Source organism: Eumetopias jubatus, unplaced genomic scaffold (genome assembly GCF_037043125.1).
Source record: "Eumetopias jubatus isolate StellerSeaLion01/CBP00866 unplaced genomic scaffold, mEumJub1_p1.0 scaffold_3, whole genome shotgun sequence".
In the NCBI taxonomy this organism is placed as follows: Eukaryota; Metazoa; Chordata; class Mammalia; order Carnivora; family Otariidae; genus Eumetopias; species Eumetopias jubatus.
In genome coordinates, this window is record NW_028274809.1 from 157,698,273 (window position 1) to 157,723,690 (window position 25,418).

Here is a 25,418-nt window from a genome sequence, read left to right on the forward strand (position 1 = left end):
TGTTTGCCTATATATAAGAATGAGATATCTTTCTGTCTGTGCAGTTGTAGGTTGCCTGGGATGGACCACACATTCCGGTCTCATGATAATTCAGTAAGAAAAGAAGTTTGGTTTTTTTCCTACTACTTTTGTGGGGAGGTTTTCTGGGTTTAGAACATTTTTGCTTGTTTTTGTTTGTTTGTTTTATTTTCCCAACATTGTCACTCATCTGCCACATTACTACAAGGTTCACTATCATTTAGAGGAGACACAGATGGTATAAAACACCAGGAATGTTTGGAAAAAAAATATTTCTTCATGTACCAGTGAAGTACGGAAGAAGTATTCTTTTAACATCATCCTTAAGGATTCAGGCATAACATCCACAAAATAAAGTTAGATGTCCCTCCGATGTTTCCCATAGCATTCTGGAAGAGATTTTCTCAACATTACTGAAATGTGACATAATCATGCATTTATTAGTTTGTCTTCTCTTCGTGTCTGTGAGCTAGATGGGTGCAAGTAATGTCCACTGAGCACAGTGCCTGCTACATGTAGATTTTGATACTTGGTCATGGAAATAATAAGCAAATAAAATAAAATAAGTGATTTGATTTTCACATTGTGTTCTTCATATATTCTGAATACATAAATACTTTTGTGTGTAGTAGCTTGTATTACTTTTCATTTATGTTCAAGGATAAGAAATTTAACTGTCAATAAAGTTTCAATCACCAAAAGCCACAAATTGTTCTAAAAAGATAAATTAAAAATGTGCCAATTATATTCATGTATATAATATATAAATGCATATGTTTCTGAATTTGAATCTGCATATATAAAGTATCTAATTATTGTGACTATCAAATTATAGAAATTTAGAGCAAAGACAATATATAAAATTTATATAGTCACAAGACATTAATTTTCCATTTGAGATAACCATAGTCTGTAAGATGATACAATTCTAGCTAGGCCTTTTCAAATTATATAGTAGGGTAGTAGTGGGATATTTATAGGAAGAAGTCCTGTTAAACCTTTATAGGAAACAAATTAGTGAAGTTGCTTATAGGGGAGAGAAATAATTTTTCCTTTACCCTTTTAGGGTCTTGGCTGAGACTCCACTGGAATAAAAGAGATTAATGGGAGAAAAACAAACAGAAGTTTAATAACGTGTACACCTCCCATGTACATGGGAGATAGCCAGAAAAACTGACTCACTCTCCAAAATGGCCTAAGGCACCCACCTTAAATACCATCACCAGCAAAAGATAAAAGGAAATGTTTGGGAGTGGGGAGCCAGTTATGAGAGGCTATCAAGAAAAGCATAGTAAACAAGGGTAAGATTCTTAGGCAGATTTAGGTTGTTGCCTTCTTAAGAGTTTCTAGAGCTTTAGTCATCCTCCTCTTCCTGATACAGAGATGGAAACATTCTTACAAGTGGAGATTTTCCATATAAATGTAAATGTCCCTTATGAAAAGCTATCTTATACTGTGTCTGCTATTTCTTAAAAAATAACCAGCTCAAGATAATCCTTATACCAAAGAGGAATATTTTGAGGTGGCAAATTCTGTTCCCCTTCATGCCTAAAGGATTAATTTTAATTCTCATTTCTCCTATTTATACTTAATTTTCATCTCTTTTGAAATACTAAAAACACTATATACAGTTTTAATGAGTGACATGGACACAGTTAAAAGAATTCCCCAAAGCTGCAAAATCTTAAATTTTTTATAGAAACATTTTAATCTAGAAATACAAGACCATAGATATTTAAATATTATATTTTAGCCTATGTTTAAATGTTAACTTTTTTAGAATTATTATCACAGGTTTTAGCTGTTTGGTTGCAAATTTTTATTTTATACATAGACTTGCTGGTTTCTTCAAACATACATAATCTAATTAATAATTTAAACTCCTTACACTCTTTGGGTAGCCAGTATTTTTCAGGAGATTGCACTAATGCTTCTATTCTTATTCAGTCTCTTGTTTCAGTATCCAGGAGAAACTTAAAATATCACCTCTTTGATTTTATTTTAACTGTATGATTGATTGTGTTTTATTGGCTTTTAATGTGCAACATAAAATAAATCAGTACTACAGTGTTTGGAGATTTGGATGTGACTGCATACTTTATAAATAATTTTGAACCAATTTTATATTCCTATTCTCATTGTCATCATTAAAATTGAAAATATTTGCAGAATATTCTAAGACTTCATAGTGCTATTTATAAAAATAAGTTATACTCCGGGGATATCAATGTAATAAAAGTACTGAACAGTATTTTGGAAAAACTAGCCTCCTTGATGCTATTTTCATACTTTTTAAAATTTAAATACGCCTTATTAATTAAAGAACCAAATAGTGAATCCTGTTTTTAGCAGAAATTTTATCTCAAATGGCGATCTTTAGCATAGCTGAATTATCACTTGACAGAGCCAAGTTTCAAGAGTCCTGGATTGGATTAATGGCAGGGTATGTAGCAAGTGCTGGGACTTATTTAACATGTGACCTTGGAGGACAGTTTCCTTTTCAGCAAATTGGCACAATGGTATCCACTCTCCCTATCTCATATAGTCTTAGAGTTCATTGTCCAAAGTGCTCTTCAATGTCATCATTTGGTCAATTGACGTACACACTCACTCTATGCAATATAAGCAGTAGTAGTAGGCTAATATGATCTACATATAGAGTTGGTTGAATGCAGCAAATTTGTTTCAGGTAAATTCTTTCTGAGGAAAGAATATTATAAAAATATCAATACATTTATTAACAAATTTTAAATATGACCACCACAGAACTTTACTGGTTAAAAAATAGATGTAACCACATTATCTTCTCCTCTATTCTTTCAAGTTTCAAAACTAAGTTGTCTATTCCAGGTAGCTAATATTATCTGTATGTTCTATGTGTTGGAGAAAATATGTGGGCAGAAGAAATTCAATATACTTAATTAACACTACTAACCTACACTTAGAAATGGTTAAGGTGATAAATTTTATGTTATGCATTCTTTACCTGTTATTTTTAAAATTCATTGATATTTCCTCCTATCTTATAATTCTAGTAACATAATTTTTCTGACATAAATGTGACTAATAACTTTGATCACATATATCAATAGGATATTTAGATATCAATGGGAAAATTTAGATTTCCTAATATTTCCTTGATACAAACTATCAGTATTTTCCTTGGTTATTAGATTTCAGAGATTTTTCTCCACCCAACAATAAAAATCAATTCTATGGTTTACATTGACTCAAAGAGGAATTTTCTTTCTTTTCTAGCTCCTGCACAATTATCAGCACTCATTATGGGATGCATGTTTTGTAAGCACTATTGCTAACTGCCTCAAATGAGTGACTGTAGAAGAAAGCAATGATTAAAGACTGCATTTGGTGCCAGTGTAATATTTAGGAGGAAAAACACATTTTGAGAGAGATACAATACTCCTTAATTTTTTGAAAAGTCAAGCAATAAAAATGGCCTGTCTCTGCGGTATATACCTTGTCAGGTTTTTACTCGGATGTGAATTAAAATTTATTGAAGAAAGATACAGTGATAAAAGCAAATGCTCTATCATTTATTAATTATATTTAAAATTTACATGAATTTATTAAGGACATCATATAATGTTTCCACTTTATGCTTTAAACAGTTACAAACATTTGGCATAAAATAATGTGCATATCAATGTAACAAGTTTGAAAAGTGGGAAATGAGAATCTGAAGTCTGCCTTCCTTCTAACAATGATCATAACACTCCAAATGAATGAATCATAGATTTTTCTCTCAAAATTCTAAGGTTTTTGTTTTGTTTTGTCTTTTATGAACAAAATTCTAAAGGACTTTAACATGCAATGAATATATATAACATTCAGAATAACTAGCTTCCATGCTTACACTGAACTCAACATAAGGCAAAAGCCCATAATTGTACTGATTCTTTGGCTCAGTGTGTTCAAAAAGCAAAGCAATGTGGTAAGCCTAATGAAAACAATCCTTTGTGTTTGCCAGCTTCAGATTGCTAATATGGTTGCAATAAAATTCAACCATCCTCTCTGATGAAATATGCAGCTTTGATTAGTGGAACAGTTTGTTTTCTGAATGCAAGAGACAGGCATGAATCTGTTTCTCTAATTGTCCTCATAGTTGAGAAAATGAGGAAGAAGCGTGTTTGTTTTAATAAAACATCATTCTGCCTCTTAGAATGACCACATCTGATTAGAAAGTAGTAAACCAATCAGATTCTGTCAGATGAAATATCATGTCTTTGACCTCTTTGATATTGCCACAAACTATAAAACCATTGAATGAGTTGTAGCCATGAAATTATGCATGTCACAAACACTGGTCTCTCCTTTTAATTGCTCAAGAAAAACAAGCCTTTGGTAACTTTAGTTATTGTATGCTACAATACAAAATAAATTACCAATAACCATTCCTGAACTAACTAATATACAGCCAGACATTGTTCCCATAGCAGTTTGATGTTTATTTCGATTCCTATAATTTTTTTGATCTTCTATCTCTTTTGACATCAGTAGGTAAATCTACAGAAATCCTTGTTCTTGAAGAATTTTCATCTTAGGAAGTTCTCATTCTTGCCCTCTGATATAAAAATAACCACTCCAGCAAATAAAATCTCTCCAAAAAGAAAAGTAAGTCAAGGTTGCTTGATGACTACCACACAGGCACCTGCTCTCCCAATATTCAAAGAAGCCATCTGTTGAAAAAGATGAAACACAATTTAAGACAAATTTTACTGTCATAGAAAAGTATACAAATTGTAATATATTTAAAACACTCATATGTGTGAAAATCATAAATACATGTGCTTATAGTTTCCCAATTTAGTCACAAGTAGGACAATAAAAATGGAAACATTGAAAATGGCTTTTACAAAAGAGCAATAATTTGCATGTTGAAATTGTTGAAACTTGCATTCATTTTTGGAATTTTTAAGACAAGTAGTAAGGTACTTAATGATTTTTAGTGACATAAAGATGCTATAGTAAAGTTTCCAGCAAAGATTTATTTCTGGGCTTGCATGGACACATTTGTAATGATATTTCATAGTGATATCTTTGAGTATATTTTGGATGAAATAGCTATTATACTTACTGAAATCATCTTGAACTTATTTCCCCAGATATTATACTGACTTAAATGTGTTATTCATTCATTCCAAACAGAGACATACAATGAAGTAACTTCTATATTTTGTCATAAATAAACCAAAATTATAATTGCTATAGTACTTATTTAAAAAATTCCACCTTATAATAGTCATTGAGATGAGAATTGAGATTTTTTTTAATAATTCCTGAATATGAAATTGGCTAGAAATATATTAAAAACAATAATTTTTACAGTTTGTAATGAAAATTTATTCCATGAAGGTGAGACAAGATTTTAATAATTTGAGCATTTTTATATCAATGATTTTTATTACAGTTTTCTAAGAATAATTTATGCACTTAAAATATCAGAATAGGGTCGAAATTAGAAGATATTACTCCAAACTGAAAAGAATGTGAATAAAATTTAAGAAATAAAACAACCAAGAGCAAAATAACCTCAGATCACATACATTATCTTATTGATTGAGAAAGGACATGGTCTCACTCTCTAAATATGAAAATTACCATCGTAACTACAGTTCTTTTAAGTGTACTTACTTTTACTTGCCATCCCTTTGCAGGGTAAAAAGAAAAAAAAAAAACACAGCAACTTCCCATATGATCTATTTTTACTCATTTGTGTTAAGAATAATTTTTATGGATCACCACATCACCTTTATAATCCCATCATATATTATTATCTTTGTATGACAGGTATGTGAATAGAATGTCAGGAGATGATATATAAATCAATGTACCCAAACTGAAGTGTATGTGACTCCAAAATGCACACACTTTCCATTGTCTCTCTTTTAGTTTCCAATGATTTTTAAGTATTGTTTCACATCAGAGTCACCTAAGGAACTTTTACAAAGTATATGTGCTCATGTCCCAAAACTCAATAGGAATGGGAGGAATATTGGATAGTTGTATTTTTGAAAACTTTCCCAAATACTCTCTGATGTTTGTTCAATACTGAGAAATCCTGTGCATAGTTTCCAAAGTATAGAGTGAATAGCTTTACTTTATATCTGTATCTACATGTACATCTATATCTCTAAACATGCATGAGTATGTTTGTAAAAATGAATCTTTGCCCTTTTTTTCCAAAAGTGTGCTGCTCCTCCTGTGTTTCCAGTGTCAGATAATGACACTACTCTCTACTCAGTTGCTCAAGTTAGAAACCTGGAGAACATCCATGACCTTTAGTTGTACCTCATCAACCTTACATCTGAATAATCGTGAGATCCTACAATATCTCTCCATTCAACATGATTATACCCATTCCTATGGTCTTCAGCCTCGTTCACATTACAATTCTACCTTGAGTGTGAAGGCTTGCAGAGTATGCCTCCACAGGATATGCCACTTCAGCATATTAATTATTTTGAATTAAAGGTACTTGATAGATGTCTGGTACAGGAGGGACTCTTTTGACTCTTGGTCCCACTGAAAGCAGGAAATAAATCTCCAATGTGAAAGGTAACTTCCCTTACCAGGATGATAGAAGGCATCCTTATTACCAGAGATGGAGAATTTAGAGCCAAAAAGCTGTATAAATAAACCTTGTTATTTCTTCAGTACTTTACTACCACAAGCTCAAATCCTTGGCTTGTCAGTTTGTCACAAATTTATCATTTTGTCTAAAAGGTATAAAGCTTCCTGCTTTGGCCACTTCTTTGAGTCTCCTATTTTTATGGGGTTCCCATACATATAAAACTACATTTTTCTCCCGTTAATCTGTCTTAGTTTAATTATTAGATCAACGAAATAACCTAGAAGGGAGAAGGGAAAAGTCTTCCACCTCTACAGTGGATTGGTAAAATATCCTCCTAACGAATTTCTCTGACTCTAATCTTGCTTGCTCCTAATGATTTTTCACATCCTATCAAGTGCAATCATTTTAAAAAGCAATTCTGATTATTTACTTTCCCTACTTAAACCTTAACTCCCACTCAGCCTTATTGTAAAGTCAAGATTCTACCACATAGCTTCTGGCCATGCATTATTTAGACACTGTTTATGTCTCCAAACTCCTTGCTCACCCTTTTATTTTTTGCATGTTATGTGTTCTTCCTGCAATTCTTTACAAATTCTTTTCCTCAAACCAAACCACTCCCCATATTTTCACCTGGTTAACTATTACCTACTTGTCAGACCTCATTCTACATGTCATTTCCTGAGATAAGATTTCTCTACCCAGTACACTTAGTTTCTATCATAGTGCTAAGTATTTTCCTTACCACAGAATTTATCATGCTATTATGAGCATTTGATATATTCTACATACATACATTTTAAATATTTAAGAGAGTTTTCCCCTTTCGCCGTTAGCTCTAACTTCATTTTGTTTAATAAATACTTTTTTAAAAATCTGCTGTGCTCTCCCTCCAATGTTATACCTTCAGCCCTAGAATGACACCCTAAAAAGTTGGCCATAGAACCAATTGAAAAAAAAAAAAACACAACAATGGAGAATGTAGATATCGTTCTGGGCTCCCCTAGAACTTATTCTCAATATCTTCTACAGTAACCCCTCCTTGAAGGGGGAATACGTTCCAAGACCCCTAGTGGATGCCTGAAACCATGGATAGTACCAAATGCATTATATACTGTTTTTCCCTATACATACGTACGTATGATAAAGTTTAATTTTCAAATCAAGTACCAAAAGAAATTAACAACAATAGCTAATAATAAAATAGAATAATTATAACAATACACTGTAATAAAAGTTTTGGGAATATATTCTATCTCTCTCAAAATATCTTACTGTGCCGTACCCACCCTTCTTGTGATGATGTGACATGATAAAATGCTTACATAATGAAATGAAATAAGATGAATGATGTCAGCATTGTGCCATAGCATTAGGCTACTACTAACCTTCTGACAATACACCTGCTTCCAGACTGTAGTAGACCACTGTTAACTGAAACCATGGAAAGCAAAACTGCAGATAAGGGGATATGACCATGTATCTGTTGTGTGCAAATAAACAAAACCCATGCACAGCAGAGCAAACTGAGTTGCAATAATTCTCAGCTACTTTATTGAAGAAATATTCACATTATCTTTTACCCCACACCAGCAACTATGCTGGACTATGGGGAGATGATAGTAAATCACACTATTTTTCTTTACAACTGCAGGTGGATGCAGCATGACAGCACTGTGATGATATAGCAAGACGACACATGAAAGGGTGGTTTTACCCAGACCAGGGGGGATAGAATAAAGTTCTTTTTTTATGTCTTGAAGCACACATATTGTTTTTTTTTTCAAATAAAATAGAAGAAATAAACCCAGCGTTAGATGACAAAGTCAAATTTATTCAAATACATACATGCCCATGTGTTCTCAGTAAAACTATCTAAGACATGAATCTGGGAATTGCTCCCAAATCTATTAATATTATTTCCTATTAGTTAGCTTGGGAAGTGTTCTAAATATATATTCTTGGATATTTTAAAGATAGTTTATTTATCCTCATGCTCAGCCATTTGGGGATGCCAATGATAAATAAGATAACCTATTGGTTTTGTCTGTTTATGGGGTAAATGGAGGGAAAGTGACAGGCATTACCCAGCCATATGGGATTTTTTTTTCTAGGAACCCAGAATCCTGAAAATCTTCAAAGGGATTTTGTGTGGGTCTGCTGATGGTCTCTAGAGAGTCTTAAAAATATAAATAATGAAAATATATGGACGTAAAATCTTGAAGTAATTTAAGAGCTTTAAAATGAATGTTTATTGTACTTAGACAAAGTTGTTATAAAACATTTTAAATACCACCTTGTTGTTTGGAAGATAGTATATGATCCAAAAAAGTGCAGTAAAATACAAATGAGGGAAAATGTTCTTCAGGAAGTTTTTACCTATTATTACTACATACATTATTTTGATTTCAGTTTTAGAAGAACAATAAGCATAATGGCTCATTATTATAAGCATGTAATGAAGATTATATTCTATCATTGATAATGCCCATAAACTTCCTTTATTTAATGTTCATTTGTAAAAGTGGCACATTTAAAATAAATATCATTGAACTGGTACATTTCCTTAGCAAATCAACAGTCATTAATCCATGCCGTATTTCTTTGTAAACACGAGGGACTCAGAAGAGAAGAGGTTAAAATATATCTTGTAAAATTTCAGTGTGATAATTATAATCTTTTATATTTGCTGCTGGTCTTTGGATGAAAAATGCTTCTTCTCTTACAGTTAAAGTAAAACATAGAAAATAGCATGACCCAGTTCGCCAAATACTTCTCCTTCTTTCATTCATTCTGCTTTATTATTTCTTTTTAGCCAAATTCATCTATCTTCATTGAAATCAAAGAGTTTTCTTTTAGAGAAGGGTAAGATTCATAAGGCAGGCACTTTAGTCTGGACATTAGGAATTTTGTTTTGTACTTCAGAGTCAGCCTATCTCTTGAACGTATATCATCAAAACTGGCACAATCAAGGAAGTTATGTGTCTTTAAAGTAAGTATCTTTAAAAGAAATTTACTCCAACCAAGTTCTTCAGATAAACTTTAGTCAATTTCTGTGACTCCACCCACCCACCCCACCAGCAAATAGAACCCTCTATCCCCTGAAGAATATTACAAGATGAGGTTCCTATTCTGATTCAACTAAGTAAGGCTTTGGAATCTCACTGCACCCATTAATGGAAATGATGTATTTGTTTGCTGGAATGGTATCTTGCTTTTAGGTTTCTGATAAAGGGGAGGAATAATAGAAATATTGAGAGATTTGGAAAAGAAAGAAGGAAAATAGAAGTTGAATATGAGGACAAAAGTCTGAGAATATGTCCGTTCCCTCCATTATAAGCAAGGTCATAGTAGCTATACAGAATAAGGTGTTTTCCATTATTATTAAGTTGCAATGCACTATTTTCCCCCAGCACCCACACAGGCAACACAAATCTTCTAGCTGTGTGACCAGAATGGGAGCTACATTATTCTAGCATGATCCTGAGTCTCTAACCACAGTGTACTATATATCAAGAGATAACACCTCACTTAAGATTGGCCAATTATTTTACTCTGTCTTCCAGGCCAAAGTGATTGTCTGGGAGTGAGCACTTTCTACATGATCGATCATTCAGAGATCTTTGCTGTTTTGTTTTTGTTTTCTGTTTATGGCTGTGAGGATTACTACTTGGAGCTTCCAGCAGCTCCATTCCATGGAAAATTCTCTCTGCAGTAGGCAAAAATGGACTTGATAGGACCTAAAGATAGTCAAGCAAAAATAGGAGGCATAAAGTTGACTTCTGCAGCTTTCCATCTTCTTATTCCAGTTATCTCTAAAACCAAATATTCTAAAGTTAGGTTTTTGTGAACCAATATATATCACTTTGTTTTCTGTTTGTTTCAGCTAATTAAAATTCAGTCCCTGGCTGTTGTTATTACTTATAATAAAGTGGAAATCCCAATGAGGCATGAATGTCCCCTTTTAATATGAATTTTATTAAAGTATGGAATACATAAAAGTACACAAAAACATATGATTTAGTGAACTTCTTACAAAATGAACGTGACAACGGGCTAAATCAATCACTTTGGGCTTGTGGAAATTTAGAAGGATGTAAACGAAGTAAATTCTTGTATTTGAAGTAAATTATGCTGGCAACAGTCTTACCTGTGTCCACTCATTTGTTTGTGGATCATAGGATTCCATAGTGTTGAGGTATGTCTGCCCATCATAGCCACCAACGGCATATAATCTGTCACCAAGGAGACAGACTCCAACAGCATCTCTGGGCATACTCAAAGGAGCCACCATGGTCCATGTGTCTGTTTTGGGATCGTATCTAAAATGTAAGGATAATAGGATATAGCATATTCTAATCACATTCAGCTTTTACTATATGAATGGTACTCCTTCAAAAACACACCATGAGAAGAAAAAAAAGTATGTTTTTTCTAAAAGCTCAATCATTTGAGCAGATGTACAAGAGTTAATATCCACAATGTCTGGCTTTTTAAATTTTAAGGTATATTAAAAATATACCTTGACTGGATGTCCAGGTACTCAACAAAAATCTACATCATGATTTTTTTCCACAAGGAAGGCAGATATGTAAATAACTATTATCCGCTGCAGAATGAGATTCTGTAAAGCAAATATAAGCAAAGTGCTATGGTAATGAAACAGAAGTAATGGTTAAAAATCTGGGAGAATTATGGAATTCTCCACAGTTGAAGTCTGCTGTAAATCAGGTCTGAAGGTGTAGCTAAATTTTCTAGAAAGAAAAGGAGATATTTATGCAAAAGAACTGAAGTGTTAATAAAAATGCATGGCCAACTTTGAGGAAAGCAGGGGTGCAGGGTGACTAAGTTCAGGAATAGAAGAAGGAGCAGAGTGCCTGGAAGGGTGTTTTTTGATCAGCTTATGGTTTGTGTGATGAGTAAGAAGGTGTTTTGGAAAACTTGGGGAAAATAATTACAATGTGCCCAGAACTGTGCTTTAGTGGCATTATTTGGGATTCACTTTAAGGGAGAGATTGGTAAATCAAGAGATTGAAGCAGGGGGCACAAATTATTATTACTGAACTTAAACCAAAAATAATTTAATTTCCAGAAAGTCTGACTACCATGCATTACATATGGATATTTTTTATTTTGAGTGGCAAAAGCCTGAAGAATACTTTTGTGAATGTACTTTACTGCAGCTAAGAATGAATGATTAAACCAATTCTTTGCCTTTAACCTGCACGTTCAAGGTCAGATACAGAAATGAAAAAGCTAGTAAGAGCCCGGCAGAGTAAATATAAAAGAATACTGGGTGAAAGCTGGTTTGTTTTTTTTAACAGATACAATAAATATATTCTTAGTTTGTTTTTCCACTCCAATCTTGTGTTTCACCAATTGAAACTTTCTTTTTTTTTTTAAGATTTTATTTATTTATTTGACAGAGAGAGAGAGAGACAGCGAGAGAGGGAACACAAGCAGGGGGAGTGGGAGAGGGAGAAGCAGGCTTCGCACTGAGCAGGGAGCCCGATGCGGGGCTCGATCCCAGGACCCCAGGATCATGACCTGAGCCGAAGGCAGACACTTAACCATCTGAGCCACCCAGGCACCCCACCAATTGAAACTTTCAACCCACAGACTCCTAAAACAAAGAAACAAACACAAGCAAAAAACAAAACAAAACAAAACAAAAAGCCACCTATATATTTATTGAAAATAAAGAAGGTTGTTACAAAAGAAATGGTTAGGGAGGACCCCAAGGATCGGAAATTTATATTTCTCTATATTCAAGTTATCCACGATGTTACATGCATTTACACACCACGGTGGGAGAGGTTGTGACAGCCAAGATAATCTACGCGAAATGAGAAATTTGTTGAATGCCTGCAAAACTAGGCAAATAAAAATGTAATTTTACATGCTATAGTTAATAAATGTAAAACATCACAAATCTATGTCATCAAAACCTTTATTTAAACTTACCATGAAGAAAAGACAAACTTACCATGAACATATAAAATATGAAATCTTTTATATGAAATATAAAAGATTTTTTAAGGGGCGCCTGGGTGGCTCAGTTGGTTAAGCGACTGCCTTCGGCTCAGGTCATGATCCTGGAGTCCTGGGATCGAGTCCCGCATCGGGCTCCCTGCTCAGCGGGGAGTCTGCTTCTCCCTCTGACCCTCTTCCCTCTCGTGCTCTCTATCTCTCATTCTCTCTCTCTCTCAAATAAATAAATAAAATCTTAAAAAAAAAAGATTTTTTAAAATAAGGACAAAAGAAAGAAGGAGGAGAAGGAAAGAGGCTACCTCAAGGAATCAAATAGGAGAATCCAGAGAGTGGAATGTTTTATTGGATAACTGACTGAATTCTCCAACAAATCAATAGCAAAACAAACAAGCAAAACCCCCAGTAATAATGAACAGATAGTTAGGAAGAAATAGCTGTTCTAAATGAATTGTGATTAAACATAACAAAAAAAGTAAGTGAATCTTATTTGGATCCCAATTCAAATAAACCAACTATTAAAGGATGTTTGAGACATTTTGAAAATTTTAATATACCCTGGGAATTAGATTTTAATAAGGAATTACTGAAGTTCTTATTAGTTCTGGTAATAGCATTGTTGTTATGTTAAAAAAAAAAAAAAGTCCTGATCATTTTTGGTTTTTTGTTTCTGGGATGAATTCAAAAATATTTTAAGCTAAATGACATGTTTGAGAATTTCTTTGAAATACTTCAGAAAAAGAGAGAGAGAGAGAGAGAGAAAAGGGAAATGGAATAAACAAGAATGACACACTGGTGATCGTGGTTGAAGCCAGGTAATGAGTACAGGGAAGTTTATTGTATTGTTTCTTTTTTTTTTTTTTGTCAGAAAAGATCTGTAGTAAAAATAACTTTAAAAGTAAGAATATATAATACACTTTAATTATCAATGAAAAGCGAACGTTCTTTACACTTTATTCATTCTTCAGTAAAATCCAGGCTGGCCTTTTGTCACGATCACTTCACTTAAATAGCTTTTCTGAAGTCATACTTTATCCTGCATTTAATTGTTATCCAGCTATATAGAATTTTTTTTCAACTATTGTCTGCAAAGCAGACTTTATCACTTTGCAAAAAGCAGAAGAACTGAGAAAATCGCCAACACTAGTGCATGGAGCAATAATAAATGAATTTCTGAAGACTTATGAAATTTCAAGTGAAACTCAAATATTGAACAATTTTCAAATACTCATATTCCAGGGGAAAATAAGAAAACACTAGTATGTCATATATTTAGGTGCACATTTAGAAATAATATCCTACACTTAGAAACAGATATCACTTTTTTATATATATTTTACAAAATTCCTGAAGAGAACTTTAAAAATTTAATGCACTCTAGAAAATCCAGATCTTTGGGTTAGATATGCCTGTCTTCAAATCTAGGTAATATTTTTTTTCTTATAAAAACAAGCTTTTAATTCATATATGGAAATGGTGAAAATTTAAATTTAAATTTCTATATTGTAATGCAAAAAATGAAACCAAAACAAAACAAAAACAATCCAACTCCTCCCCACCCATATACACACTCTCTCCTGGATACAGAGGAAATAATTACATAAATACAAAGTTACCTACTAGTGGTTATCCTTGTTTGCAAATTAATGACTCTAAATTGATTTTTCTATATTCAGAACGCAATGGATTCACCTCTCAGCCTGAGGATATACAAAATTGTTACCCCATAAATGAAATAGCTTTTTTTAAACTAAGGAGAAGATCCACAGATGTATAGCCATTTTCCAAACAATTATTAACAGTGAACTCGGTCATTGTCAGTTAACATTTTTGATGAAACTTAGTCCTCAACGTTACTTTTTTCTTTGGTTCTTTCTTTCTTTCTTTATTTTTTTAAAGAACAAGGCAGTAGGGGCAGTGAAGGGAGTAGTGTAGCTGTCCTTTTGTATTTAGACTGTCTGCTTTTCCTACATCTCACCTTGGCCTTCACAGTCAGAGTGTGAGCTCTGTATCAGGGACTCTATTAATAAAGTTTATAGCCCTTAAGCAAGAGAAGCACCAGTATGTAGGGGCTAAAATTGGCTGTAAAATGAAAACTTGAAGGCATATGAGAGTCACAGAATAAAACTTAGTGTCTCATTGAAAATCCCCATTGAAGTTTTTGAGGTACTGTTAAATTTTTAAGCCTTGGGGCGCCTGGGTGGCTCAGTTGGTTAAGCGACGCTTTCGGCTCAGGTCATGATCCCAGCTGGGATTGAGCCCCGCATCGGGCTCCCTGCTCCGCGGGAAGCCTGCTTCTCCCTCTCCCACTCCCCCTGCTTGTGTTCCCTCTCTCGCTGTCTCTCCTCTGTCAAATAAATAAATAAAATCTTTAAAAAAAAAATTTAAGCCTTGTTTTTTTTTTCTATTATTTAAGGATAAAAATTGATCTTAAAATATTTAAAGGGAAGCAGTTTTTAAGTATGCAAGCCTTACTTTGGGAACAAATAGAATTAATACTCATTTTTCCTAAATTTGTACAAGCAATATTCAACCAGAAAGCAAATTAAACAATATAGAAGTGATTTGTAGCCAGGTTTGTTTGCCTGTAAAACAAAATAAAGCAAAGAATAAAACCAGAGAAATAAGATGAGATCCATGCTGTGAAAATGTATAAACAGCTTTGAAAAAAAAGAGGCTTTTAGATTTCTGGTATATGAATTATAGAATCTATGTTTGAATTCTCATAAATTATTTGAATTAAGCAATTAAGAGTGACAATAATGCTGCTCAAAATACATTTTATTTTTCCTGTAAAGAAAATCAACATCTGTCTATCAGGTCTCATGAGATTATGACTTCAGAAATGCTTACATGATGGGAAAGGAAAGTAAATTAATTCTAATAAAATTAATTAAAACTGTAAATTTAAATATTCCTATAAACATCATAGTTCAGATATTTTCATATATATGCATATCTAATGGATATTTAGGAATAGAATTTCTGGGTCAAAAAGAATGCATATTTTGAAATGTGGTAGATACTGCCTACTGGTATTACAGAGTCTGGGCCAATTTGCACTCCCACCATGAGTATAATGAGTTTCAGTTGCTCTACATCTTCTCCAACATTTGGTATTAGCTATTTTCATTTTAGCCTTTCTAGTAGGTCCTGGTATGACACTGTGATTTTAATTTTCATTTCTCTGATGCCTAATAACATCAAGCATTTTTCCCAATAGTCATCTTTCCAAGAGTTCTTGATAAAATCTTCTGCCAAGAAGATTTAGTTATTAGATTTATTTATTAGAAACAAATCCTTGTTAGTTATACGTTTTGCAAATATTTTTCCCACTCTCTGGAATAAATTTTTACTCTTCATGCTATATTTTGAGGAAAGATTTTTTATTTATTTGTTTTTAAAGTAATCTCTACACACAAAATGGGGCTTGCACTCAAAACCTCAAGATCAAGAGTCTCATGCTCTGCTAACGGAGCCAGCCAGGCACACCTGAGGAAAGGCATTTTAACAGTAATATTTCTCTTTATGGATAACTCTTTCCAGATGCAGTTTAAGTAATCTTTCACATTCTTCTAACTGTGAAGATAGGCCCCTCTTATATTCTAAAAGCTTTGTTTCATATTTACATCTAAAATCCATCTTGAATTGATTTTTTGGTGGGATATGAGAGATGAGCTAAAACTAATTTTTTTCCACATGAGATATGATTTTTTGCCTTTGCCATAAATCAAGATTCCTTATATGTATGATCCTATTTCTGAACACAAATCTGTTTTGTCTACTTGTTTGTACTAGGCCAATGTCATGGTGCCTTAAAGTAACCTTACAGTTAGTTGTAATATCTACTACTTCTTTGAAGTTTTCTTGGAATTTGGGGCCCTTTTCATTTTTATTTAAATTACAGGATCAACTTTTCAACTTTACATCCACAATCCATACTGGACAAGCATTTACAATTCAATAAGGATTGCAATGGGTCCATACATCACTTTAGAGTACAATTCATGTTTTTATGATATTTAGTCTTCTCATCCATGAACATGGCACTCCCCTCCATTTACTTAAGACTTTTTTTTATTATGTTATGTTAATCATCATACATCATTAGTTTTTTTTAATAATTTTGTATTGTTATGTTAATCACCATACATTACATCATTAGTTTTTGATGTAGTGTTCCGTGATTCATTGTTTGCGTATAACACCCAGTGCTCCATTCAGTACATGCCCTCTTTAATACCCATCAACAGGCTAACCCATTCCTCCGGGCCCCTGCTCTCCACAACCCTCAGTTTGTTTCTCAGAGTCCATAGTCTGTCATGGTTCGTCACCCCCTCAGATTCCCCCCCCTTCTTTTTTCCATTCCTGCTATCTTCTTTTTATTTTTTTTAACATATATTGTATTATTTGTTTCAGAGGTACAGGTCTGTGATTCAAAGTCTTACACAATTCACAGTGCTCACCATAGCATATACCCTCCCTAATGTCTGTCACCCAGCCACCCATCCCTCCCACCCCCACCACTCCAGCAACCCTCAGTTTGTTTCCTGAGATTAAGAATTCTTTCATATCAGTGAGATCATATGATACATATTTTTCTCTTATTGACTTATTTAAACTTTTCTCAAAGTTTTATTTTCTATTTAGAGGTGGTACATATATATTGTGAGATTTATTGCTAGGTATTTTTTTTCAACTTTTTAATGGCAACTTTTATACATTAATTTTGTTATTATTGCTTGTATGTAGAAAATATAATTAATTTCATATATTGACTTACTATATAGCAACCTTATTAATTCACTTTTTAAATCAAATAGTTTCTAATTACAGTGTGGTTAGATTATCATTGGATATTTATTATGTAACCTTTAATACTGACAGTTTTATTCCTTCCTTCTAATTATGAATTTTCTTTTCTTTTATTGCTTTATCACTGGGTAGTTATTCTTTTAAAATGTTGAGTAAAAGTGGTATTAGCAGTCACTTTTTTCTCTAGTGAAAATCTCAAAAGAATATATTTCAATATTTGACTATTTTTCTATTAATTTCTCTTCCAAGTTTGGTAAGTTTTTATTATAGTGGGTGTTGGATTTTATCATCTTTGCATTTATTCAGAAGTTTATTTATTTTATAACTATATTGAGTTACACTGATTAGTTGTTCTATATTAAACCAAACTTGTATTTCTGTAATAAACACAAAGTGGTTGAAATACATTATCATTTTCATTATATCTTAGTTTGATTTGCTAATATTTCTTTTGGATATTTGTATCTATGCTCATGAGTTTAGCCACCTCTTGTGTTTCTCTTGTTTTGGTTTTTTTGCATAATATGTAGGTTTTATTTTTCTATAAATTTATTCATTTTAGCTAAAAGTTCAAATAATGTCATAAATATTCAAATACTCTCTTTTTATAGTCACATGATAGTGATGTCCACTTATATTTCTGATATAGGTAATTTTTCTCTTTTTCCTTGACAATCTGGCAACTAGCTTATAAATTTTATTCGAATTATTTTTAGAGAAACAAATTAGACTTCTTTTTAATCTTATTTCATGTTTGTTTTATATTTAATTAATATATTTCTATCATTATTTCACTTCTATTTTGGTAGGGTTTTTGGTCTAGATTTTATAACTTGAAATTGAAACTTAAATCTTAGCTTTTCTGCTCTTTTAACTTGTTAAGTATATGTGCTTAAGTCTATAAATTTCTCTTGGGGGCCGGAGCAAGATGGAGGAGTAGGAGACCTGGATTTCTTCTGGTCTCAGGAATTCAGCTGAATAGGGATCAAACCATTCTGAACACCTACGAACTCAACAGGAGGTCGAAGATAAGAATAACAACACTCTGAACAGAAAAGCGACCACTTTCTGGAAGGTAGGACGTGCAGACAAGTGAATCCCAGGCGATGTTCGGGACGATAGACGGCGGGGGAGGGGGCCTCCATCGGCAGCTTCTGGCAAGTGATAGAGCCGCGGAGCACAAAATCACAACTTTTAGAAGTCGGCTCCGCAGAGGGACGTCACTCCAGTGGCTAAGCGGGGGGTGGAACCCTCGCGGGACAGTGTGGTCTCAGGACCCTCGGGGTCACAGAAAGACCGGGGGTACCTGAGGGCGGCAGAGCTCCCAGGTATTGGAGCGGGGAAGCCGGATGCAGAGACGGAGCCGAGGCGCAGACTCTCAGCTCGGGGTTGCCATGAACTGTGATCTGCGGCCCAGTTAGGCCACTGCTCCTCCAGCAGGAACCCAACAAGTGGCAGCTGGGGAGACTCCCCTTCCTCCCCAGGAGGAGTGGCGCAAAAGCACGCCGCAGGGATCTGCTGGGTTTGGAGACTCGACACAGGCTCGGTCACAGGCCGGGTGAGCATGGAGTGTGGCCGGAGACCGGGGAGTCGGGAGTGACTGCTTTTCTCTGGGGGCACACTGAGAAGCGGGGCCCCGAGTTCTCAGCTCCTCCGGGTGGAGATTGGGAGGCCACCATTTTCACCCTGGTCCTCCAAAGCTGTACCGAGAGCTTGCAGGGAACAAAAGCTCCTAAGAGCACACCCGAGCAGCTTGCTTAGCCCGGACTCACAAAGGCGGGGCAATTCCTCCTCCTGCAAAGACATTTGGGAACCACGGCAACAGGCCCCTCCCCCAGAAGATCAGCACGAACAGCCAGCAAGCCAAGACCAAGTTTACTGATCAAAGAGAGGAGAACTCCAGCGCTAGGGGAATACTGCATGTAGAATTTATGGCTTTTTTACCATAATTCATTAGTTTTTGAAAGTTAATTTTTTAACTCTTTTTTATTTTAATTTTTCTTTTTCCCTTTTTCAACCAACATCTTTCAATCCCTTTTTTAAAAAAACTTTTTTTTCATTTTTAGAGACATATTTTTATCCCTTCATAGTAGTTACCCTTATTTTTGGCATATATATATGTTATTCTCTCTTTAAAATTTTGAGGTACAGTTTCTTCTAACAGATCAAAATATACCCTAAATCACTAGAGTATGGCTTTGTTCTAGTCTCCTGCCTGATCACATTCTCTCCCTTTTTTTTTTCTTTTTTCTTTTTTTTTAAATCTTTCTTTTTAAAAACAACTTCTTATCTTATCAATTCCTTTTATAAAATCTTTTATAATTTTCATCTTTACAGTCATCTTCCATCCCTTCATTGTATCAACCCTTATTGTGTACATATATGAGTCTTTCTTCCTTTGAAATTTTAGCAGGCACTTTCTTCTAACAGACCAAAATACTCCCAAAATCTACTGTGTGGCACTGATCTATGCAGTAGTCTGATCATATTTGATCATATTCTGTTTTGTTTTGTTTTGTTCTGTTTTTGTTTTTATCTTTTTCTTTTTCCTTTTTTCCTTTTTTTTTTTTTTTTTCTCTTTCTTCTTTCTTTCCCTTTCTTGTCCGCTTGTTTCAGGTCTTTTCTGATTTGTATAGAGCATATTTGCTGGAGACGTTGTTAACCTGTGAGCGTTCTGTTCTCTCATTCAACTATTCTCCTCTGGACAAAATGACAAGACGAAAAAAATCACCTCAGCAAAAAGAACAAGAGGTAGTACTGTCTGCCAGGGACCTACTCAATACTGACATTAGTACAATGTCGGACCTAGAGTTCAGAATCATGACTTTAAGATACTAGCTGGGCTTGAAAAAAGTGTGGAAGTTATTAGAGAAACCCTTTCTGGAGAAATAAAAGAACTAAAATCTAACCAAGTCGAAATCAAAAAGGCTATTAATGAGGTGCAATAAAAAATGGGGGCACTAACTGCTTGGATAAATGAGGCAGAAGAGAGAATCAGCAATATAGAAGACCAAATGATGGAAAATAAAGAGGCTGAGAAAAAGAGAGAGAAACAACTACAGGATCACGAGGGCAGAATTCGAGAAATAAGCGATACGATAAGATGAAACATTAGAATAATTGGGATCCCAGAAGAAGAAGAAAGAGAGAGAGGGGCAGAAGGTCTATTGGAGCAAATTATAGCAGAGAACATCCCTAATGTGGGGAAGGAAACAGGCATCAAAATCCAGGAGGCACAGAGAACACCTCTCAAAATCAATAAAAATAGGTCAACACCCCGACATATAATAGTAAAACTTATGAGTCTCAGAGACAAAGAGAAAGTCCTGAAAGCAGCACGGGAGAAGAGATATGTAACCTACAATAGTAGAAACATTAGATTGGCAACATACCTATCCACAGAGACCTGGCAGGCCAGAAAGGACTGGCATGATATATTCAGAGCACTAAATGAGAAAAATATGCAGCCAAGAATACTATATCCAGCTAGGCTCTCATTGAAAATTGAAGGAGATATAAAAAGCTTCCAGGACAAACAAAAACTAAAGGAATTTGCAAACATGAAACCAGCCCTATAAGAAATAATGAAAGGGATCCTCTAAGCAAAAGGAGAGCCTAAAAGCAGCATAGATCAGAAAGGAACACAAAGAATATACAGTAACAGTCACCTTACAGGCAATACAATGGCACTAAATTCATGCCTTTCAACAGTTACCCTGAATGTAAATGGGCCAAATGCCCCAATCAAAAGACATAGGCTATCAGATTGGATTAAAAAACAAGACCCATCAGTATACTGTCTGCAAGAGACTCATTTTAGACCCAAAGACACCCCCAGATTGAAAGTGAGGGGGTGGAAAACCATTTACCATGCTAATGGACACCAAAAGAAAGCTGGGGTGGCAATCCTTATATCAGACAAAGTAGATTTAAAAACAAAAACTGTAATAAGAGATGAGGAAGGACACTATATCCTACTTAAAGGGTCTATCCAACAAGAAGATCTAACAATTGTAAATATCTATGCCCCTAACATGGGAGCAGCCAATTATATAAGGCAATTAATAACAAAAGCAAAGAAACACATTGACAACAATAAAATAATAGTGGGGGACTTTAACACCCCCCTGCCTGAAATGGACAGATCATCTAAGCAAAAGATCAACAAGGAAATAAAGACTTTAAATGAAACACTGGACCAAATGGACTTTACAGATATATTCAGAACATGCCATCCCAAAGCAATGGAATACACATTCTTCTCTAGTGCCCATGGAACATTCTCCAGAATTGATCACACCCTAGGTCACAAATCAGGTCTCAACTGGTACCAAAAGATTGGGATCATTCCGTGCATATTTTCAGACCACAATGCTTTGAAAATAGAACTCAATCACAAGAGGAAAGTAAAAAAGAACTCAAATACATGGAGGCTAAAGAGCATCCTACTAAAGAATGAATGGGTCAACCAGGAAATTAAAGAAGAATTAAAAAAATTCATGGAAACCAATGAAAATGAAAACACAACTGTTCAAAATCTCTGGGATACAGCAAAGGCAGTCCTGAGAGGAAAGTATATAGCAATACAAGATTTTCTCAAGAAACAAGAAAGGTCTCAAATACACAACCTAACCCTACACCTAAAGGAGCTAGAGAAAAAACAGCAAATAAAGCCTAAACCCAGCAGGAAAAGAGAAATAATAAAGATCAGAGCAGAAATCAATGAAATAGAAACCAAAAGAACAGTAGAACAGATCAACGAAACTAGGAGCTGGTTCTTTGAAAGAATTCACAAGATTGATAAACCCCTAGCCAGACTTATCAAAAAGAAAAGAGAAATGACCCAAATCAACAAAATGATGAATGAAAGAGGAGAGATCACAACCAACACCAAAGAAATACAAACAATTATAAGAACATATTATGACCAACTCTATGTCAGCAAATTACATAAACTAGAAGAAATGGGTGCATTCCTAGAGGTGTATCAACTACCAAAATTGAACCAGGAAGAAATAGAAAACCTGAACAGACCTATAACCACTAAGGAAATTGAAGCAGTCATCAAAAATCTCCCAAGAACAAAAGGCCAGAGCCAGATGGCTTCCCAGGGGAATTCTATCAAACATTTAAAGAAGAATTAATAACTATTCTCCCGAAACTGTTCCAAAAAATAGAAATGGAAGAAAAACATCCAAACTCATTTTATGAGGCCACCATTACCTTGATCCCCAAACCAAAGACCCCATCAAAAAGGAGAATTACAGACTAATATCCTTGATGAACATGGATGCAACAATTCTCACCACATACTAGCCAATAGGATTCAACAGTACATTAAAAGGATTATTCACCATGACCAAGTGGGATTTATCCCTGGGCTGCAAGGTTAGTTCAACATCCGCAAATCAATCAACGTGATACAATACGTTAATATAAGAAATAACAAGAATCATATGATCCTCTCAATAGATGCAGAAAAAGCATTTGACAAAGTACAGCATCCTTTCTTGATCAAAACTCTTCAGAGTATAGGGATAGAGGGTACATACCTCAATATCATAAAAGCCATCTATGAAAAAACTACAGTGAATGTCATTCTCAATGGGGAAAGGCTGAGAGCTTTTTCCCCTAAGGTCAGGAACACGGCAAGAATGTCTACTATCACCACTGCTATTCAACATAGTATTAGAAGTCCTAACCACAGCAATCAGACAGCAAAAAGAAATCAAAGGCATCCAAATCGGCAAAGAATCAGTCAAACTCTCACTCTTTGCACATGATATGATACTTTATGTGGAAAACCCAAAAGACTCCACCCCAAAACTGCTAGAATTCATACAGGAATTCAGTAAAGTAGCAGGATATAAAATCAATGCACAGAAATCAGTGGCATTCTTATACACCAACAACAAGACAGAAGAGAGACAAATCAAGGAGTCAGTCCCATTTGCAATTGCACCCAAACCATAAGATGCCTAGGAATAAATTTAACCAAAGAGGGAAAGGATCTGTACTCAGAAAACTATAAAATACTCATGAAAGAAATTGAAGAAGACACAAAGAAATGGAAAAACGTTCCATGCTCATGGATTGGAAGAACAAACATTGTGAAGATATCAATCCTACCTAGAGCAATCTACACAATCAATGCAATCCCCATTAAATACCATCCACTTTTTTCAAAGAAATGGAACAAATAATCCTAAAATTTGTATGGAACCAGAAGAGACCCCGAATAGCCAGAGGAGTATTGAAAAAGAAAAGCAAAGCTGGTGGCATCACAATTCCGGACTTCCAGCTCTATTACAAAGCTGTCATCATCAAGACAGTATGGTACTGGCACAAAAACAGACACATAGTTCAATGGAACAGAATAGAGAGCCCAGAAATGGACCCTCAACTCTATGGTCAACTCATCTTTGACAAAGCAGGAAAGAATGTCCAATGTAAAAAAGACAGTCTCTTCAACAAAAGGTGTTGGGAAAATTGGATAGCCACATGCAGAAGAATGAAACTGGACCATTTCCTTACACCACACACAAAAATAGACTCCAAATGGTTGAAAGACCTAAAGGTGAGATAGGAGTCCATCAAAATCCTAAAGGAAAACACAGGCAGCAACCTCTTTGACCTCAGCCGCAGCAACTTCTTCCTAGAAACATCACCAAAGTGAAGGGAAGCAAGGGCAAAAATGAACTATTGGGACTTCATCAAGATAAAAAGCTTTTGCACAGCAAAAGAAACAGTCCACAAAACCAAAAGACAACCGACAGAATGGGAGAAAATATTTGCAAATGATATAGCAGATAAAGGGCTAGTATCCAAAATCTATAAAGAACTTATCAAACTCAACACCCAAAGAACAAATCATCCAATCAAGAAATGGGCAGAAGACATGAACAGACATTTTCCAAAGAAGACATCCAAATGGCCAACAGACACATGAAAATGTGCTCAACATCGCTCGGCCTCAGGGAAATCCAAATCAAAACCTCAATGAGATACCACCTCATACCCGTCAGAATGGCTAAAATTAACAAGTCAGGAAACGACAGATGTTGGCGGGAATGCGGAGAAAGGGGAACGCTCCTACACTGTTGGTGGGAATGCAAGCTGGTGCAACCACTCTGGAAAACAGTATGGAGGTTCCTCAAACAGTTGAAAATAGAGCTAGCCTACTATCCTACAATTGCACTACTGGGTATTTACCACAAAGATACAAATGTAGGGATCCGAAGGGGCACATGCACCCCAATGTTTATAGCAGCAATGTCCACGATAGCCAAACTGTGGAAAGAGCCAAGATGTCCATCGACAGATGAATGGATAAAGAAGAAGTGGTATATATACACAATGGAATATTATGCAGCCATGAAACGGAATGAGATCCTGCCATTTGCAATGACGTGGATGGAACTGGAGGGTGTTATGCTGAGTGAAATAAGTCAATCAGAGAAAGACATGTATCATATGACCTCACTGATAGGAGGAATTCTTAATCTCAGGAAACAAACTGAGGTTTGCTGGAGTGGTGGGGCGTGGGAAGGATTGGGTGGCTGGGTGATAGACATTGGGGTGTGTATGTGCTATGGTGAGCGCTGTGAATTGTACAAGACTGATGAATTACAGATCTGTACTTCTGAAACAAATAATGCAATATATGTTAAGAAAAAAAAGAAGAAGAAGATAGCAGGAGGGGAAGAATGAAGGGGTGTAAGTCGGAGGGGGAGACGAACCATTAGAGATGATGGACTGAAAAACAAACTGAGGGTTGTAGAGGGAAGGGTGGTGGGGAATAGGTTAGCCTGGTGACAGGTATTAAAGAGGGCACATTCTGTGTGGAGCACTGGGTGTTATGCACAAACAATGAATCATGGAACACTACATCAAAAACTAATGATGTAATGTATGGTGATTAACATAACAATAAATTTATTAAAAAAATTATATATATATATATATATAAATTTCTCTTTAAGAATTTCTTTAGAAATGCTGAAAC

General features: G+C 34.8%; 1 protein-coding gene across 2 annotated transcripts in view; it reads right to left on the reverse strand.

Annotated features, from left to right (window-relative positions):
* Positions 1-4,655: 4,655 nt before the first annotated feature.
* The window catches only part of KLHL1 (kelch like family member 1), a 378,567-nt gene continuing 357,804 nt past the window's right edge, over positions 4,656-25,418 (reverse strand). For both annotated transcript variants that reach the window (XM_028106018.1, XM_028106011.1), the window contains 2 exons: positions 10,761-10,932; positions 4,656-4,715 (listed from right to left, as the gene is read on the reverse strand). In XM_028106018.1, coding sequence (XP_027961819.1) covers positions 4,656-4,715; positions 10,761-10,932 — 232 coding nt within the window. The remainder of the gene's footprint in view (positions 4,716-10,760; positions 10,933-25,418) is intronic.